Below are 13596 nucleotides of genomic sequence, written 5' to 3' on the forward strand. Positions count from 1 at the left end.
TTTGCACCCTTTGCACCCTTTGCACCGTTGGCACCGTTGGCAGTCTTCGCACCATTGGCTCCGTTGGCTCCCTTAGCAGCGTTGGCGCCGTTGGCTCCCTTCGAGAAATGTCAGCATAGGTCAAAACATAAAAGACTTCTAAGAGCTTACAGTAGCACCAGCTGCACCCTTGGCTCCAGGGACCTTAGCACCAGCTGCACCCGTGGCTCCAGAGGCATTGCCGCCATTGCATGTAATATCCTTCGAGAAATGTTAGCATGATCTAGATAGAAGGTTTGAGAACTTACAGTAGCATTTGTAGCATTTGTAGCATTTGTAGCATTTGTAGCGCTTGTAGCATCGGTAGCATTTGTGGCATTTGTAGCATTTGTGGCGTTTGTGGCGTTTGTGACGTTTGTGGCGTTTGTGGCGTTTGTGGCGTTTGTAGCATCTGTAGCATCTGTAGCGCTTGTAGCATCTGTGGCGTTTGTAGCATCTGTAGCGCTTGTGGCATCTGTAGCGCTTGTAGCATCTATAGCGTCTGTAGCATCTGTGGCGCTTGTAGCATCTGTAGCGCTTGTAGCATCTGTGGCGCTTGCAGCATCTGTGGCGCTTGTAGCACCCGTAGCGCTTGTAGCATCTGTGGCGCTTGCAGCATCTGTGGCGCTTGTAGCACCCGTAGCGCTTGTAGCATCTGTAGCGCTTGTAGCATCTGTAGCAGCACCCACTGCAGCAGCTGGCGAGGGCTTCGCAGCGGCCACGCCCTTGTCGGTCAAACCTTTGGCTCCCTTCAGGCAATGTCAGCGTAGATTCAGATATGTGAGAGTTGGAAACTTACAGCAGTACCCGTGGCAGCAGCAGGCGAGGTTTTGGCTCCAGCCGCGTCCTTGGCTGCAGAAGCCTTAGCAGCAGCAGATGATGATGCCTTAGTACCAGCCGCACTCTTTGTTGCAGAGGCCTTGGCACCGGCTGCACCCTTAGCTCCAGCAGCAGCAGTAGCTGTCGCCTTAGCACTGGCCGCACTCTTTGCTGCAGAGGACTTCTTCGCTGCAGAGGAAGCCTTAGCAGCAGCAGATGATGATGCCTTAGTACCAGCCGCACTCTTTGTTGCAGAGGCCTTGGCACCGGCTGCGCCCTTAGCTCCAGCAGCAGCAGTAGCTGTCGCCTTAGCACTGGCCGCACTCTTCGCTGCAGAGGACTTCTTCGCTGTAGAGGACTTCTTAGCAGCAGTAGCTGATGCCTTAGCACCGGCTGCGCCCTTGGCAGTAGCTGTTGCCTTAGCACTGGCCGCACTCTTTGCTGTAGAGGTCTTCTTAGCAGCAGCTGCGCCCTTTGCTGCAGAGGCCTTCTTGGCAGCAGCGTCCTTCTTAGCAGCTGCGTCCTTCTTGGCAGCAGCGTCCTTAGCAGCAGCATCCTTCTTGGCAGCTGCGTCCTTAGCAGCAGCTGCGTCCTTAGCAGCAGCATCCTTCTTGGCAGCTGCGTCCTTCTTAGCAGCAGCATCCTTCTTGGCAGCTGCGTCCTTCTTAGCAGCAGCATCCTTCTTGGCAGCTGCGTCCTTCTTAGCAGCTGCGTCCTTAGCAGCTGCGTCCTTCTTGGCAGCAGTGTCCTTCTTCGCAGCTGCATCCTTTGCAGCAGAGGCCTTCTTCGCAGCTGCATCCTTTGCAGCAGAGGCCTTCTTAGCAGCTGCGTCCTTCTTGGCAGCAGCGTCCTTCTTAGCAGCTGCGTCCTTTGCAGCAGAGGCCTTCTTAGCAGCTGCGTCCTTTGCAGCAGAGGCCTTCTTAGCAGCGGCGTCCTTTGCAGCAGAGGCCTTCTTAGCAGCGGCGTCCTTCGCAGCAGAGGCCTTAGCAGCAGCAGTGGCCGATTCGGCTCTAGCCCTAGGGCCGTGAAGTCTACCCGGACCAGTTGGAGCACCAAACGCCACCACGTTGTCTTCGGCATCACCGTTGGCACGGCCGATGATATTAGCGACGCCTTCTGCTCCTGCAGCTTGACCAGCCAGAAGCTGGTCAATCTCACGCTTGGCCTTCAGGTTCTCGTCGACGATCTGGCGAACGGAAGCAATGTAGTGAGCTGGAAACTTCTGGGTGCCTTCGGTTTCCCATCGCTTCGCAGAGTGTGCCTGAGACGGGGCGGCGATAGCGCTAGCAGCCAGAGTGGCAACGACGATGGAAGCTTCGAACCTCATATTGAAAGATTGATAGTTTAAAAAGGATACTGCACTGCAGTAGTTGTAAAAGAGGGGATAAATAAAGCCGACTAGCAGCGAGAGAATGTAAGATAAAGAGAGAACCAAAGATAAGATCTTAGGGTAGCAGTGATCGAGGCCGAACTGGTGAGGTGAGGAATCCTACATTGGAACAGAGCAGACATATATATGGACCTCCATAAGGTAGGACCGATGCGAGTAGGCATGCAGCATCAGACTGTTGATGCGTTCTCGACGATCATGGACTCGATGAGCAAAACAATCACGAGGTTGTAGCAATGCGTGCGGATCCAAACGCCTGGAAGCACGGTGCTACTGCCGAGTTCGTTACGGTTTGAGCTGTCTGTAACTACGCTCACGGGACCCGTCAAACGATGGCGATGGACCGAGTTCCACTGTTTTGGGGGAAGCGAAGGCTTGTTTGCCTGTCAGCGTGGTTTGACATGCGGCTGAATGCATGAAGTGACAGGGAGCAGGCGTGTTGGTGCTCGTTCTCGAAGCCATGGCGAGCGGCTTCCATCAGTGGGGCACGTCTGCTTACTGCTCAAGGTATGGAGCGGTATTGGGGTTCGAATGACGTGTCGATTCCACCCACAAGCACACATCAACTATCCCATAACACATCATCCATACTGATCACATCCTTTCCTCAGCAGCGGCAGCAGCAGTATAGCACCGCATGACCGCATGGCCGCATCAATCCATCTCTTCAGCCATACCTCAGAACACCACCGCCAATCTCACCGAACGCAGTCTTCAACTCCGACTTTGTGTTGCAAGCCGCGTCGCGACTCCCATGAAACGACAGCGCGGCGCGCTGCATGTCCGAGCAAAATCGCGCCATTTGGTTTCGAAACCCACCAATACTCCGGTAGCGAAGAGAAACCGCAACACATTGTGTAGGAACAGTCTCGCTGACTGCTGTCGCGTGTTTGGGAAGGTCTGGATGCCGAGCGGCTTGGGGGTGATGCGTGGGTGCGGAGATGTGGGTACAGGTGGGTTCGCTGCGATGAGGTGTTGGAAGAAGGTTGACGCTAGCGCGGTGCCTGAAACCTGAAACGGAACGAAGATCCTTAGGCAGAGCCACATGTGAGATCTGGGAAATAAGCCTACAACTACGGTGATGACATTTGAGTTTTAATCGATTTGGATATATCCCCTCTGCATCGAATCGGTATGTGCTGCGATCTAGTTATCCAGATCTGGGTATCTCCAAGTTGACCACCAAATACACAATCATCACGCTTCTATCTTGTCCTATTCACACCCGTAACAACCACCTCTCCAGACCCAGCCTCCACCTTCCACCCCTCCTTAACGAGCGCCCTCACAACCGCCGGCCCCAGCCTCCCCCTTCCGTCAGCGCTATGTCTCCCCAAGCCAACGATAATTCTATACTCGCCGACTCCGCCCCTCGCACCACCATACTCAGCTATGCGTCGCTCTCCAAGCGAGCTCCACCACACCTGTGTCTTTTGCTTCGCGATACGCGTTGCGTCCGCCACGGTGACGCCATGTAAGTCGAGGATGGTGGAGGAGGATTGCGATGCTACGAGGTAGTCTGCGTCGGCTTGGCTGGAGACTTTTTGGTGTTCGCCGTGATTACGGGCTTCTTGGGCGTAGTAGCCAGCTGCTGCGCGGGTGAGGCCGCCCTTTTTATAGGCAGATGATGCGTTATCGTACATGTCGTTCCGTTTCTGGCCGAGGGACGCTGTGGTGTGTGGCCGGAGTGAGGGGGCTAGGCTTGGTAGCGCTCTTTCTCGTGGCTCGTCGTCTTCAACATTGACGGGCGCGTATTTGAAGTCGAGCTGGATGCTGCCTCTGCCGCCGGTTGCACTTGCCGGCTGCTCTGTGAGTGCCTTCGCCAAGTCGCGTGCCTTGTCCGGTGAGCCATCCGCGAGACGTATAAGGGCGAGCGTCCGATCGAGGCCGATACTAGGAAAAGCTTCGTTGATGTCCATTGCATCTTGGACGTGTCCTGGCTCTGGTTCTTTGCCTTGGTGCGCCCTTATGTCCTTGTTCACAAAGGCCAGGATGGTGACAGACAGGGACGTACTCTTCTCGTGGTACAGTGAAGATACGATCCTGTGTGGCAGCATCGTTCGTGCTGTTATGAACTCGACGTCACGGCTGCTGTTCTGCCAGCGGTTGGGCGTCACGGCGCCTGACAGATCCGTTCCTGATGCATTGGCCGAACTCATAGCGCACAGAGACACCTTCTGCTTCTTCTTGCCCTTGCCCTTCTTGCTCTTCTGAGGGACGTGGTGGCCTTCGAAGAAACCTTCTATACCCTTAGCACTTGGAGTCGCCTCTTCGCTTGGGATTGACCTCACATCCTCAAAGTAGACGTGGTTCAGAAGCTCGTCTGCAGCTTTGCTGAAGTCGTCGTTGCACTTCTTCAACGTGTATGCCACAAGCTGAGGGCGCAAACTTGGGAACGTTTCTGCGAGTAGCTGCTCCTTGGTCTTCGCCTCAGACTGGTCGGTCTCCCGGAAGTAACCGCCATCCCACGACTCCTCAGAGCCCTCCGCGGACCGCCCATCCACACTGAGCGCCGACAGGTCGTTCGAGAGGTGCGTTGCATCGGTCAGGGTCGTGCGCGTCGCCCAAGTGTCCGCATTCGAGTCAACATCCGAGCCGTGCTTGCCAGAGCTGTCGCGTACAGGCCCTCCACTGCTGCCAGAGGCATCAAACTCGGTAGCCTGCTCTACGACCGCCGAAGCCTTGATTGGGTCTAGCAGCTCTCTGGCTAGCTCCAACGCGTTGGACGCATCTGCAAAGTCGCTGAAGATTGCAGCAAGAAGGGCGGGATCGATTGGTGGGCAGTATTCTTGCTGCAGCCTTGTTAGTCATGTTGTGCGACTCTGATCACGCGTGCACACCTCGAGGATGAGCAGGTTTTCATCCATCTTTTGTCCTATAGTGGTGTCGGCCTATGTACGCAAATTGCATGCTCGTGGGTCGCAGAATCTGGAAGGGGTGCTTGTTGTTGCGATAGCACTGGGAAATGGCCGTGTCGAGACGAAAGTGGCTACGTTCTATCTGCTTGCGCGGTTGTTGGTGGGCACACAGCTTGCTTGGGTCGGTGGGGTTGGCTCGAAGCTGCACGCGATCGTCGAGGGGTCAGAATTGCCGCTTGGCGAGAGGTCGCGCGCTCAGGGAGACGGTGACCAAAACATCGTGATCTGAGTGAAGGAACTTTAAGCTGGACTTTTTGCGATGGTCGCGAACTTCTTTCAACCTAAATTTGGGCTGGATGCTAGACGTCATGTTAGACCGGTTGAAAAGCGCGTCATACAAAGACCGCGCTAGTGTGCATCACCACGACTCAAGCACGAAATCAAGCGATGATGAGTTCTTTAGCAAATCGACGAAGCAGCGCTACACAGGTCTTGTGGTATGATCACACTCGCATTTTCGATTCTCGTTGTCAACCTGTGAACAAAAACGGTAGCCTAGCACGATCGTGAAAAGTCGTTAGCACATCACAGTGAAACTTGCAGGCAGTGACACCGGAAAGGTAGTATATCACGTCCGCACGAGACATCCACGGCTTTCTTTGCTTAGTCTAGTAAAAGAGGGGCTCCCCTACTCGAAAATTACGATCGGCCATGGTTGCACCACAGTCCAACTCCACAGTCGCATCCGAAACGCTTATCTCTGCACCTTTGTCATTTCTTAGCAATGCATACTCAGCGGCGGTATCTGTAATTCCTTTCCAGTTCTCGCTCGTGCAGCAAGTACATGTCAAAGTCAAAGCTGAGGCTGCTGTAATGTTTATTTTCTACCTCCTGAAACGAGTCTATGCGTACTTCGAGGATTGGCAGGCACAGCGAAAGGCTAGGAGGCTGAATTCCGCGAAAGTAGCAGCCAAGAAAGGAAAGAAGAGATGGAAGAAGGGTAGGAAGAGGAAGAACAAACGGCCAACATGAATACTTGTGTATCTACATGTGCACACAATTCGCATACAACGTCTCGCTTAACAGCCGTTGTACTACTAACATCCATACATTCTTTTGGTCGTCTTTCGTGCTCGTCTAGAAGTCTTGCAGTACTGGTGCTTGTTATCGATTGGTCTTGATCAAAACCCGTAGATCTAGAGTAGGGACTCGACCAGCGAAGGGCCTTACTCGTACACAGCTTTTACCAACCACGTAGGGTCCTGCATATGATATATGTGCTAAAAGGTCCAGATGCTCGGGAGATGAGCAATGACAACAGAGAATGTGAGAATCAGAGTCAGATTGCTGGTATTTCACCTGCCGTCGCGTGTGAGACACCGAGATGTGTGCTGCACAATCGTGATAGTTATTACACACATGCCAATATCCAAAGCGCTCATTTGCCAGTGACCAATGGTGACGATAGTGCCCGTTGAGGTGCTCCGTGACGACAGCTATGGAGATGTGGAGGAAGCAGCGACACAGCCTCAGAATGCCCTGCGGTATATCGCCCCGGGTCAGGTCTTTGAGCTTCGTGTAACGCCTCAGGATGATCGAAGCCCGAATGAGAGTTGAGCTAAATGGATAAGTGGATGCTCTTCACCACCCGCGCGATGCGGAAGGGACGAGGGAGATCCGTTGCGCCACATGTTCGAATAGTGCCGAGAGCAAGCTGTAGATTACAAACTTTCAAAAAGGCCAGTATGGTATACAGCGGCACAGGGGCAATAGTGGCCATTCGGTGAATCGACCATTGCGCGAGGGCAGTCGGCGCCGAAGACATGTTTGCAGGGCAGTACTCGCACGCCCTGATGGTTCTCGTCCCACTCGGCCCAGCAGAGGGAGCAGCGATCCCCGTAGTGGGCGTCGTTTGGATCGGCCGGAACCACTCGGGTGGCGAGGGAACTTGGTTTAAAGACACTTCTCAGGATGTCAGAGAAGATCATTGTGGTTGCTGAAAAGACGCAAATAGATGCGCTCAATGAATGTCAAGGTGGTCGCAGCGAGACTCGGGGGACAGGATCATGCACTGAAAGAGAACGTATACAAAGTACTGCGGCATAATAAAAGCAAAGCACTTCTGTGATGATGGAGATGGACTTCAAACTAGATGGAGAACTCATCAAGGAAAAAGGCAGATACGCTGAGCAAATGATATTTGCAAGGTCCGCGAGTGCGGAAGGATCACTGTAGCTAGGCGGGGAAGAAGCATGCACTTGCTCATTCCTACGGTGCAGCAGAACTGGCCGTTCGCTCTGGTGCTCTCTTAGTAGTCATCATCGTCATACCTCTGCTCGTTCCTGCCATCGTCGTACGCATTGTCCATGCGGTCCCCAAAGTCCTCGACATTATCCACAGCGCCATCCCACTTGTTCTCGATGTCTTGAGGGATGTCCTCGACTGACTGGACCTTCTCGCCAGTCCATCTCGCCGCGTTCTCGGGGAAGTCCTCGACGTCGTCGACAGCGTTGTCCCACTTGTTCTCAACGCGGTCACCAAAGTTCTCAACGTTGCCGACCTGTTGGCCGGTCCAGTTTGCGGCGTTTTCGGGGAAATTCTCGACGTCGTTGCCAATGTTGTTCATGCGCTGGTCCATCTTGTACTTGTCTTCGTCCCAGTCTTGCTCTGTGGATACATTAGCAGATTGCAGCGTTGGTCACGCGAAAGACATACTGATGTCTCCAGCCTCGTGCATCAGCAGCGCTCCGCCGACGAGACCGGCAGCGCCGCCAGCAGCGTACTTCCATGCATTGCTGCCCTCCTTCTTCGGCTGTGCTTGCGGGGGGTATCCGCCACCGTGGCCACTCTGTTGGCCGTAGCCTTGTTGTTGCTGTTGTCCATAGCCACCACCGTAGCCACTCTGCTGCTGACCGGAGCCTCGCTGATCGTATCCGCCCTGTTGTCCGTAGGCTCCTTGGCTCTGGTTTCCTGGCCCAGGGTACTGATATGTGCGTTCGCCGTTCTGCTGGTTCACGAAGATCCAGCGGTTCTCGCGGTTATCCCATTCGGCGTACCACGGTGGCGAGACCGGCGGGGGACCATGTTGCTGTTGACCGCCGTATTGCTGCTGGCCACCGTACTGTTGTTGTCCACCATACTGTTGCTGTTGTCCGCCATACTGTTGCTGTTGTCCGCCATACTGTTGTTGTTGTCCGCCATACTGTTGTTGTTGTCCGCCATACTGTTGCTGCCCGCCCTGCTGGCCTTCGCCTGTGAGTTTGCCGACAATGCTATCAAGGAAGCCCATTATGAATGTGTGTTCTGGTGTGGAGGGAGTCTGTGGAAGGAGAAGGTGACAGATATGTCAATTGATTGAGAGATGAGATCGCCGAGTGTGCAGGCGAGCCCACCGTGCGCTATTTATCATCTACCTGCACATGACGGTCCACATGCATCTGTCACCCCGGAGGATCCGCAGGGACACCCAGCCCCAAACAAACCTCCGCGAGCTTTCAGCTGTGAAGCACGCGGCCCTTCTATGCTCTTCCAAATCATATTCATGGCTTCTGGTTATGCAATGCGGCGCTCCAGCCACTGCGAGGCGCTGCACAACTGTGCATAAACGAGGGGTGACTTTCGGTTCAAGCTCGTGTTGCAGCTCCGGTGCGGTTCCTGGCGATTCCAGACCCGCTAGTCCACGGGCCGAAGAAATAAGGTGTCTTGGCAAAATGCTTATCTGTCCTGACCTGGTTGGATCTGAGTTGCTAGAGTGCTCTGCGACGACTCAGCCACCCCAACATGTTTTATCTATACCTTGGCTGTGCTGCATTGTTCGCGGTAGTTGTCGCCTTGCGCCAAACCGGTATTCGAACACTGCCTTTAGCCTCTCAATCACAGTAACAGAATGAACCGCGCCGGAGATGACCAAGACATTCAGTGAACAAGACTGGAGGAGAGCGAACTATTGAGGCCAACCCATCAGCGCGTTGACAGGGATACGACAAGTCCGCTCGACTCTGACTGCTATATACACGTTACTAAAACAATATTCCTGGCCAAGTCAAGGCCGCACCTCAGGTCTGTCCCAGACGATATCCCCCTCTTTCTTTCCTTCATCACGATGAATATTCTGCTTCGCCCTACACAGTCTACCATCTTGCTCAACACACGACTCGCTTCCCACACACTTGCTGCACCACAGCGTATTTTTCGGATCAAGTTCCCTCTTGATCTTCCTCAGCCTCTCATAATTGCTCGTAAAAAACGACGTCTGCCAATCCGGCTCCTGAGAGTCAGCCTCATTGAAGTACGCACCCGTATCCGGCGACGAAGTCCTCAGTCTCTGCGTCTTGGCCGTGACGTCCTTGTGAACAGCATCAATGGCTGCCTGCTGTGAGCCATCCTGCCAGCCGTTGACAACGACCAGGTGAATCAGGGTATCACGCCATCCTGGATTCAGACTCTGCGCCTCTGGGTAGTATGACGGAAAGACGGAGCAGCCGACCATATGGCCTATAAGCATTGGGTTCGAGACAGGGCCGTTGGGATGCGATGCATTACCACTTGGTCCAACTTCTTTCAACAATCTTGCATTGCTCGAAGCGTCAGACAAGGAAGCTGGGCTCATGAGTCGCGAGCCAAACGTGCTACCGCCGCCCGCGACAGCTTCGTTCTGGATCTGCGACGCGATGGCAAAGTACGTCGGTGCTTGGGTGATGTTCGATGTATACGCGAATAGATTCGCTCGTTCCATCAGATACGTCTCGATCGGCGCCATCAATGTTTCAACGAGGCCGTTCGGTTTGTCGAAGAGCATAAACGCCCATATCAGCGAGAGTGAGGGGGCTGCAGGGGGACCAATGATGTAGTAGTAGCCCTGCATACCGCCTTCCTTGAGTCGTTGCATGTGGGCATGCAGAAAGCCCACTGCACCCCAGAATTGCATGTCTGTGGCGTTCGGCAGCGAGCCGAGCGTGAAGACGTGCATCGCTGTTTGAGGACTTGGGTACGTTTTCAAGACTACTTCTGTCACGACACCGTATGTGCCGCCTCCACCTCCTCTGATCGCGAAGAAAACGTCGGAGTTCTGGCATGGGTTGGCGACGATGGTCTTGCCCGAGGCAAGCACAACTGTAGCTTCGAGGAGATTGTCGCTGCCCATGCCGTACGTGGTGGACAAGAATCCATGGCCGCCACCGGTGAGCCAGCCAATGATGCCTACGCTGGGGTTTGCGCCGCTGACAATGACTTTTTCGTACTTACTCAAGTACGCCTGTATCTCGCCGCTAGTGTGACCGGCTGCTATCTGGACTGCAGCGATGGCTACTGAGGCTGCACAAGCGGTTGGCAGAAATGACTCGGTATACTCAAGGCCCCGGAAATTGTGGGTCCAGATCAGCAGGCTTCCGGCCCCAGTACTACGACCGGTGTGCGAGTGACCAGTGGCTTTAACAACAGCGCGGATGTCCTTCTCGGTTGCCCAATTCAGCGCTGTAGCGATTTGCGAGGTTTGGGTTGCATTGACGACATATGCTGGATATGTGTTTGCGTCGCAGCCTCTCCTTCCCGCATTTGGGTCGCCGGTCACACTTGTTCCATTTGGATAGATAGGATTGCAGGAGTCGTTCGTCCAGACAGGATAGTCAATACTGACAGGATCTGATGCGTGGAAAGTCGAGTCAAACCATCTGGCACGTACGAGCGCGCAAGCTTCTTCGTTGTAGTTGGGCTCGTTGGAATAACAAACCGATGCTGGCGGGTTTGCGCGGATAAGGGCACCTGAAAGTGAGGTGTTCAAGTCAGTCCAGTCTGAAGAGCTCGGCCAGCATGAGTCGGCAGGTGTCTATTGGTATCTCATAAGTATGTACATTGACCGAGGGGATCATGTGATGTCCAGATGCTCACACATTTGCAATGCAACTTAGTTGCGGACCCAACGACCGAGGTCAACAAGAACTGGAAGAAGGTTCCGAGGAAGATCTTCATCTTCATGGGAGGTAATCCTTCACAAAGATGTATATCTGATCCACTGTCTGTCTATAAGTTTAAGTAAAGGCTAAGGCAGACAGCGAGGCGTCGCTACTCTGTCTATTTTGGGACACAAGTACGATGTCAGCGCACGAAATCTTGAGAGAGTACTGCGATCGGATTGATCGTGAAGTAGGGTCAAGAAATGGGTTTCACCGGGAGGAAGTGGTTGAGCCAAAGCTGGGGATCGAAGCTGCGGCTGTGCAGTAAGCGCGGGGTTGAAGCGAGCAATACGACGAAATAGCGATGGATGCGGACAGCGCAAGTAATCGCGTCAACATACGGCTAATTGAATTTGATGGGGGAGCTGTGTTGCGAAGCCGTGAAGAAGCCTTTGGCAGTCCTGAATCTGTTGAGTTTAAGTGAGCACGTGCTGAGAAGAGCATTTAAATCCGAACAAAGCTGCTGCAACTGAGGATCTGATACTGAATGAGGTAAAAATCATGAATGGTGTTTTATTGGCCATATTTCTGCCTCTGAAGTAACTATGTACAAATCGGTCGTGTCTTTGTGGAGTGGAGCACACCTGTAGGTCGTGAGCTGAAAATCATTTGAATCTTTACAGAACACATACAGCTATCAGGCCTTCAGATCAGGCATGCGATGTCTTTTACTTAGTCTCCTCCTCGGAGCTTTTGTCTTCGGCGCAGGCGAATACTGTTCATGGGATGCGATACTCGGTGCAAGGATAGGCCGAGCAGCACGCATTTCGCTGTCGGCAAGACTTACCCCGTCTTGAGGGCGTCCTATCTCCTCTGGGTGAAGTGCAAGATTGAGCTGCGAAAGTCTGGCTCGGAACCGAGTCTCCGGCCTTCCTGTTGATGTTTTGGTGATAATGCGTCGTGATTGCTGTACATCGTCGTGCGTGGAAGGATCTCTCCGGAAGCTCAGGTGTCGGTCGCTAAATATGCGCCGTAAGAACTGAGGCATGTCTTTCAAGACGTTTAAGGGGTATTGCGGAACAGAAACGCAAGGTCTTTGGTTTTATCAAAAGATGAACAGCTTTGCCGACTTCTTGTAGGCCTGTCGTGAGAGGGCGATGGACGGTGGCGGGATGTAGCTGCGGGGCCAGACCCTGGGGCTTCCGCGGTCGCACCTGTCATTGGTTGGACGATGTGGGCCTTTGACTATCGCGTCACGTCCAGCCGCTCTTCTTTCATGATCACGCGTTACGACCACCAGTTCCATTCGTCGTACCTAAACTATTGGCATGTGTATCTGTGTCGCGTCAAATTCGATGCCATAATTATGGCTTGAGGAGTGGCAGTCATCAATGTCGGGTCAGCTGTGAGATCGAATGCAAGATGCTGACGAGGCCACCGACTTCATTCTAAAGGACTTTTTCAACCGACATCTGTCATCCAACACAGTCCTACGTTCGGTCATGTAGCTTGACATACTGTGTAGCATGCGAGAAGTCGCGGCCGAGATGGAACGAGATGAGTCGCTCAGCCGCCTCGCTGTATTGCTTTTCAGGACCGTACAACTTGTCCTGCCACACAACAAGTCTATCATGATCTGGCCAGGCGCCGAATATATTCTTCATAAGTACACCAAAAAGCGGCTTATGAGCGAGTCCTTGCCTCCGTTGAATGCATACGGCCTTGCGAAAGCCTCCTGCTACGTGATTAACCCAGCCAAAAGCTTACTTGAGACTTAATCAAGAAAGACGATGAAGAGGCAAGAGATCGTTTGCTGGGTCACATCGACATGAAATCGAAGTCGCGACCCGCCCAAGCTGAACAGCCGCCAACTGCACCGCCATCTACGCATCAGAGAAGGAGGATGGACCGGAACGATAAGCGCCGAGCAGCAAAAGGCAAGCAGGATGGTGCGCAGCAAGACGACGCTCAAACCAAAGAGCAGCGAGAAGGAAGCCTGGAACAAGACTGTAAGCGCAACTTGCAGCAACTGAGTGACTACCATGCTCTACTGAAAGCAGAGGAGTTTGACCTCTTCTTTGATGTCTTCTTTGATGTCTTCTTTGATATGGATGCTCTCGTAGGTCGTCCAGCTGGCTGAAGAGGCATACATTGAGGCCTCAGGCAGCCTCGGTATCTTTCCTGAGGATAGCTGGTGCACGATGAAGGGGTTTGTCCAATATGCACAGCAGGAGGATGAAACTGCTCGGAAGATGTGGGCAGACTTCGCATCGAACCCTCAGGAGCTGTTGAAGAAGAGGCGCGAGAGCTATTTTGGACAAGGCTGGGAGGCTGTCGGGGCTGAAGTGTCCAAAATGTTAGTCGGCCCTGTTGCGAACACAGTTTGATTCTCTGTCCACTTGTCATCACATGAATCAATGCTATTGTCAGACTCCTCCAAGCAATCATCATGGATGCCGAACGCCTGATAACTCTTTCAAACCGGCCTCCCGCACTCTTCTCGTGCTCACACACCGTGTTCGAAGACAAGGGATGCGAAAGACCTCGCAGGACAAATCACAAAAATTGCTGAGACGATTGATCTGCTGTGCCTACTCCAAGTCATGCAGCAAGAGTGAGG

General features: G+C 53.5%; 6 protein-coding genes across 6 annotated transcripts; all 6 read right to left on the bottom strand.

The window, feature by feature from the left end:
• Positions 1-7: 7 nt before the first annotated feature.
• M421DRAFT_10016 (uncharacterized protein) lies at positions 8-2164 on the bottom strand (the record flags this gene model as incomplete). The annotated part of the gene is made up of 4 exons (XM_033586487.1): positions 8-98; positions 151-240; positions 288-767; positions 818-2164. Coding segments are annotated over 4 exons (2008 nt in total), but the record flags the coding sequence as incomplete, so codon positions are not given.
• Positions 2165-3295: 1131 nt separating this feature from the next.
• Positions 3296-5438, bottom strand: M421DRAFT_426227 (uncharacterized protein). Its single transcript, XM_033594333.1, has 2 exons — positions 5068-5438; positions 3296-5019 (listed from the first exon to the last, which is right to left on the bottom strand). Exons 1-2 carry the CDS (start codon positions 5092-5094, stop codon positions 3433-3435), a joined length of 1614 nt encoding a protein of 537 aa, XP_033443252.1. The 5' UTR covers positions 5095-5438; the 3' UTR covers positions 3296-3432.
• A 1726-nt stretch (positions 5439-7164) lies between these two features.
• Positions 7165-8674, bottom strand: M421DRAFT_426229 (uncharacterized protein). The gene is made up of 2 exons (XM_033594334.1): positions 7801-8674; positions 7165-7752 (listed from the first exon to the last, which is right to left on the bottom strand). Exons 1-2 carry the CDS (start codon positions 8372-8374, stop codon positions 7394-7396), a joined length of 933 nt encoding a protein of 310 aa, XP_033443253.1. The 5' UTR covers positions 8375-8674; the 3' UTR covers positions 7165-7393.
• A 534-nt stretch (positions 8675-9208) lies between these two features.
• Positions 9209-11019, bottom strand: M421DRAFT_32240 (FAD-binding domain-containing protein; the record flags this gene model as incomplete). The annotated part of the gene is made up of 2 exons (XM_033589306.1): positions 9209-10909; positions 10972-11019. Coding segments are annotated over 2 exons (1749 nt in total), but the record flags the coding sequence as incomplete, so codon positions are not given.
• Positions 11020-11502: 483 nt separating this feature from the next.
• On the bottom strand, positions 11503-12120 carry M421DRAFT_426231 (uncharacterized protein). Its single transcript, XM_033594335.1, has 2 exons — positions 11669-12120; positions 11503-11620 (listed from the first exon to the last, which is right to left on the bottom strand). Exon 1 carries the CDS (start codon positions 12022-12024, stop codon positions 11674-11676), a length of 351 nt encoding a protein of 116 aa, XP_033443255.1. The 5' UTR covers positions 12025-12120; the 3' UTR covers positions 11503-11620; positions 11669-11673.
• A 764-nt stretch (positions 12121-12884) lies between these two features.
• M421DRAFT_333629 (uncharacterized protein) lies at positions 12885-13579 on the bottom strand. Its single transcript, XM_033589404.1, has one exon. It carries the CDS (start codon positions 13425-13427, stop codon positions 13014-13016), a length of 414 nt encoding a protein of 137 aa, XP_033443256.1. The 5' UTR covers positions 13428-13579; the 3' UTR covers positions 12885-13013.
• Between the last annotated feature and the right edge of the window lie 17 nt (positions 13580-13596).

The sequence above is a fragment of the Didymella exigua genome (assembly GCF_010094145.1).
Source record: "Didymella exigua CBS 183.55 unplaced genomic scaffold M421scaffold_56, whole genome shotgun sequence".
In the NCBI taxonomy this organism is placed as follows: domain Eukaryota; kingdom Fungi; phylum Ascomycota; class Dothideomycetes; order Pleosporales; family Didymellaceae; genus Didymella; species Didymella exigua.